This window comes from Sorex araneus, chromosome 1, assembly GCF_027595985.1.
Source record: "Sorex araneus isolate mSorAra2 chromosome 1, mSorAra2.pri, whole genome shotgun sequence".
Taxonomy (NCBI): Eukaryota; Metazoa; Chordata; class Mammalia; order Eulipotyphla; family Soricidae; genus Sorex; species Sorex araneus.
The window spans coordinates 387,276,516-387,282,515 of NC_073302.1; the positions used below are offsets into that span (position 1 = coordinate 387,276,516).

The 6,000-nt window shown below is 34.7% G+C and overlaps 1 protein-coding gene across 2 annotated transcripts in view; it reads left to right on the top strand.

Moving 5' to 3' along the window:
• CALCR (calcitonin receptor) overlaps positions 1-5,375 on the top strand; it is a 135,977-nt gene extending 130,602 nt beyond the window's left edge. For both annotated transcript variants that reach the window (XM_055137221.1, XM_004602183.3), the window contains exon 14: positions 3,239-5,375. In XM_055137221.1, the coding sequence (XP_054993196.1) occupies positions 3,239-3,496 (258 nt within the window). In that variant the 3' untranslated portion in view covers positions 3,497-5,375. The remainder of the gene's footprint in view (positions 1-3,238) is intronic.
• Positions 5,376-6,000: the final 625 nt, after the last annotated feature.

The following is a 6,000-nucleotide window of genomic DNA, read 5'->3' on the forward strand; positions in this document are numbered from 1 at the left end:
GCTTCTCTGTGGTGTATCACTTTTTTCCAACTCCAACATTGCAAGATTATGTTGCTTGTGTTCCCCCTTCTCATTGATAGATCTTATTCCTTCCTTCATCCGTTCATCTATCAATTCATTTCTTCATTCAAGATAAATATATTGTGCAATCACTATTGCTAAGGGCAATCAAATGAAAAGATATCTTTCTGTTGCTAACTGTAACAGTGTCTCTTTCCAGGGCCAGAGTAGGTAGTACAGTGAGTACAGCACTTGCATTTCTCACTACTTTGTCTAAACTATGATATTTTCTTTGAATTGTCAAGGGCAGAAAACTAACTCAGATATTCTCCTATGAGTTGAGTATTTCTTGTTTATTTTAGTACGTTATCTCTTCTTTTTTAAAATAAAAAAGTATCTCTATTTTAAATAAGATACTGCTTCTGGGGAAGGTACAAGTGTGACATATATGCTTTTTAAAATAAAGAAAATATTTCTGTTTTAATTAAGATTCCATTACTGGAGAATATCCAAATGTGACATGTCTAATAACACTGAAACTATGTACTGTATCAAAAAATAATATCACAGTGGCCTGAATGTTAGGTACCTGGGTATACGTTGGGCCTCTGTGAATGTATTATTATACAACATTAAACAGGCAGGACATTCAGGCCTGAGGGAAGGTCTTTCTAGGTGCACTTGAAATAGAATTGTGATGGGACTATGGACTTTGCTTGGCTGAATATGTTTAGCAGAAATCCTGGGGGCTAATTATCAGTTATACAATGAAAGATGGAGGTTTACTTTTTACATATTATCCATATGTATCACTTATTTCTACATAAGATAGTCGATGATAGACTAGATGCAGGGAAGGAACATGGAGAATTATGGTAACAGGAAGCAGGGGATCATCCGGAAAGCTAGCTTCAACTACAAATACTTTCTATGACAGCTCCTCCAAGTTGTGTGGACATGGACCTTCAAACATTTCAGCAAACTATTAAGTATTAACCCATAAAAGATGAATATATGGAACCCAGAAAGATGTATAACACTTTGCCTTGCACATAGCTGACACAGGTTCAATCCCTGGCACCCTGAGCACCACCAGTGATGACTAATCCCTGAGTACACAGTCAGGAGTAAGCCCTGAGTACCACCAGTTATCCCCACTCCATACCCTCTCTCAATAAGCACCTCAAAAAGATAAAGATAGGTATTAAAAATGTCCTATTTTTAACATGCAATTAATAAGGCATAAGGGAGACTTCATTTCCAAATATTTTCTTAGAAACACATTTAAAGTATCTAATTAATTACATTAGTAACCCCAAGTGAATTGAAAGTAAGACAATTTTTAAAATCAAGTTTTGTTAAATTCATATTGTAACAGGTGTGTTGACTTGTGGTAGCACGAACTGAGTCATAAAAAAGACCTTAGAATCTCTATTTCATAGGCACAAAATCTCCTGTTTAGCAGTACAACTGCAGGTGCATATAATGAACTTAGCAAGAAACAAAAGCATTCAAACATGAAGATTCCAACCTGATTTTCTCTTTTTTCCATTTATTTATTGATTTTCATTTTTACAAACGTAGAAACTAGAGGAAAAATATACCTGCTTTATACAGCTGGTTAATAATAGAGCCAGGTGTAATAATTATGTCTTCAGACCAGAACTCTATTTTTTAAAGTTGGCAATAAATAAATGGATATAATCAGGAGAACATGCAAAGTGATTTGTGCCATTTGCCTTTATAACAAATGATGAATTTATATAATTGAGAACTTTGTATGCTATACTTATCCATAACACTGGCAACTCCTAACATATTTTATGCTTTGGGGGAATAACAAAAGTCTTCCATTTTTACCTCAAACCAATTCAATGACTCTATTCTTGTGATCAAAGCAGCACTAGGCTCAACCTGTGGTATTGTAGGAGATAATTACTCTTATTAAACTGTAATTATTGATGTGTCTTTTACATGCTGCTAAGAGTCTATTCTTACATATGTGGTTTCAAAATCAAAGGAGATTGCCATCTCTACACAAAAGAAGAAGTTATAATTTTGAAAATCAAAAAAAAACTGTGACTATTTCTGTAATGATAATTTCTTTAATTAAAATATTCTTCAAACCTTTTTAGCTTCACATTGGGCTGGGTATTTTATTTCTATGAATGATATTTCAATAGGATTATTTTGAAAACACAGGTGAGGTAAAATAAAGACTTTTTCCTATTAGTCACTTTCATAAATTCATTGTAAATGTATAACTCTCTACTTTGGTACCTTTGAATACCTGCAAGAATTTAAGCTGTAAGGACAATGTTATTTAAGAGATGCTAAACCTATAGAAACTATTCCTTTTGTTTAGATACAGTGCTTTTCCAACAATACACTGAACACCTATATTTCATAATACATCTTCAACGCATTTGATAGTTCCTAGATTAAAAACCTGGCACTTAAGGACCCATGTTTAATAGACACAAATAAAGCTCATCATCTCTTGACTAGTCCCGACAGGAAAATAATTGTAAAGCAATCCAAATACAAAGTCTGAAAGAGACTGGAAAGCAAATTATTTTACTATCTTATAAGGGTGTTAATGGAGTAATTCCATTGTACAGCAAAATGCAAAATTTTCCTCCTCTTTGCTCAGAATGATTATTTCAATCAAAATAGTCTTTCACAGATAGCTTCTGCTTTAGGTTTCATGTCCCTTGTTTCTACTAAAATCAGTCTAGTTGCTTTAGAATTCTGTAGCTGTCCCTACCTCCCACAGAGATCGCAAAGCCAAATTTCAGTGAGCAAACAGGGAAGCACATCCTGTGTTTGGAGAGTTATGGGAATTCTGAATCAAGGGTTTGATGGAAAAATCTGAACTACTTGTGGATCTTCAATGAACACTTACACTTGCAAACACATTGCCTGGGATGATCTCATTAAGAGTGCTTCCTTTTCTGTTTTCAAAAAAATCCAACCCTGCTTTGCCAGAACCTCAGCTCAGAAGAGCTGATAACTCTGTCAACGGTAACTCATGCAGTTAACTCCATCTGCAACTTGCGAACTGTTCTTTAAAGATGGTACACTACATTACAAGCTATATACTTAAGAGCTATTTAGATCAGAATTGTAATTCAATTTCCTTTGACAACTCTGATAAGCTCCAAAACTTGTCCACTTGAACTTGACTCTATCATTTCTGACAATATTTTTATAACCAAAACTCTCTTTTCTCTTCCAGGTCCAAACCACCTTGAAGCGCCAATGGGCCAAATTCCAAGCCCAATGGGGCTATCTCTGGGGAAGCAACACCCCTAGGCGCTTCCCTGCCCGCACTGCAGCCTCGACTGCAGCCCGAGCTGCAGCCACCGCTGCTGCAGAGGGCGTGGATATCCCTGTTTACATCTGCCACCATGAGCCGAAGGGCCAGCCCATCGACCTAGGCGAAGCGGCCGAAGCCATGGCGATGCAAGTCATTGAGCAAGAGTCCTCTGCTTGAATGTGAGAGCAATTACACATTGTGATCACTGAGCCGTCATTTCCTGGAAGAAGACCGTCCATGCGTTTAAAGTAACCCCAATCCTTCCAGGAGCCGAACATACCATTTGTGAAGAATTATTACGAAAATTTGTCCATAGTGAATCTGAGGAAAGATATATTTGGTACTATTGCTGTGGGAGATAGTCTAGGAATGGAGTCTCCCACTGCCACACTTGTGAACTCCATCTTTCATCCAGTACTGAAACGCTGATGTCATAGAAATGCAAGCTAAGTGTCCAAGAAAAACACAATTAAATTAATTTAGTTCAAATACAGGGTGCTCCTTGTTAATCTTGAGCCATTTTTACCTTTGAAAAATTAAAATTGCTGTCAATATTTTTTTTTAACTCTAGAATTTGAATTAGGGTTTTTCTGTATTGGGCTATGCATCTGATTTCTAATTTTTTTTAATCGTAAAATTCTGATGCTAACAGATGTTTTACCATCCAAACAACATAAGTGAATTACATGACCTCTGCAAGAAAAATTAGCTTTCTTATATAGAAATGATTAAGTAGGTAGAAGAAGTGAACTGCCTTTGGCAGAAAGATGTAATTTCTTTGAATGAAAAAGATGATTTGCTTTGAAATATTAGTTGGACCAATTTAGTCTTTGTTTATTAATGTGTGTTTGACTGGGCTGTGAATAATCCTGTTCACTGGGCAGGTCCTAAGTGATCTAAGGAATTTGTTCATGTTGAAAGTGCTTTGGTCACTGACATGTATTAGTTTGGAGGTCACAAAGAACTCATCACTAAATTTTTCACAAAACTGCCAAAAATACAATTCCTAAAGGAGAATACTCTTCAAGAGAGTTTTCTACTTTCCAAAGCTCCAGGATTTATAAAACAAATCACTCCAAGGTTTATAAAGCAGATTACCTCTTGCCCTTGGGTGCTATCTAACAGTAAAAGATAAATTTGTTTAAGACAGGTAATTAAAAGACTCCATATAAGTCCATTAACTGCTTTTCACCTAGCTTCTAAGCTTAATAAGAACTTAGTCTTTTCCAGGAATATTCTGTAGAGCTAATTAGAAATCGTTTCTAGTTGACCTCTTGTTTGCTGCTATTAGCAAAATAGGGGATAAGATATATATATTTAACTGCTCCGAGTTTGACCATATATCAATTTACTTAAAAGAGTTCCTCATTAAAATTAAATTTAATATTCCCACATCTTTCTTTACTTATATAGTATAAAATATTTTTTTAAATCCCTGAATAAACCAGTACCATTATTGGCACCTGAAGTTAATTTGTGGATTTGCAACAGAAATCACTTAACATTATTTAATTTGTATGCTAAATGAGAAGGTACAGTGAAACTCTCCAAATCTCCAGTCTCATCTATGTCACATTGTACCCCTGCCTTTCATAAGTGATTTAGTTTGAGAAAGAAAAATAAGTGATTTGTTATGGTTACATATTTAGTGCACCCAAAGAAAATTATATTTGTTCAGAGAAAAATGCATTTTGGATACTAAAGTAGTTTAAGTCTCCTATACTGAATGTAAGGAAAGTTTTGAAACGAAGGTATTTTTCCAACCACAGTGTTTATGTAGTGCTGTTTCTATTTTTGTTTACAAACATGGAAAACAGAGTATTCTGGGCAGTTCTAGTACAAATGTGATAATATACTGCCGAAATATTTTAGATGTTATTGTGCTAATATAGTAGGGGCTGAAATAAAATGGCTTGCTATAGAATTGCAAATAGTACTAAAATTATGTGAAATGCTTATGCTATATATGTATAAATTAATACAGAGTATGTTATGAGCAAAAAGATGTATATTTGTGTATTTTTTTAAATATACTTTCCATCTTTTCATCCATTCACCTTGTCTCCAGTTCATTCCATGTTCTCTTTTCCATTTTGCTCATGGGCTGCTAACATTCCTTCTTGCTTGCAAAGCAAAAGGGAGGAAAGTCATTCAAATATATAGGTTAGAAAATTACATAAAATGCATCTAGGTTGTCATCTTTGTCAATATCACCATTTTTAATGCTCAATCTGGTTATACATTTTATGGTTCTCATATCCTTGATAATGCAAAAACCTCTCACAAGTATCAATTGTATGTGTACTTTTGAGGAGCACAACTCAAAAAGTAAGGGCAAGGAAGTATTCTATTTTTTTTCTTTTTCATTAATCTGAGACCAGGCTTTTAACTGATGTTATTAAAATGGTTAAAATCACTAATTTTTAATATACTTTAAATCAGCAACAAAAAACAAATAAAGGGAAGCTAATTAAATATCATTAGGGTCATAGGTCATAGTTGGAAAGATTTTGAGATCGGGAAAATATGGAATAGAGAAAAATGAGGATGGTTGATTGCCCACATATTTTGAGCCCTACTACTAAGTGCTCCAAAATATAGCCTTAGATAAAAGAGTATTCCTAGGGCCTAAGAGATAGTACAGTGGGTAAGGCACTTTACTTGCATGTGGCTCGCTCAAT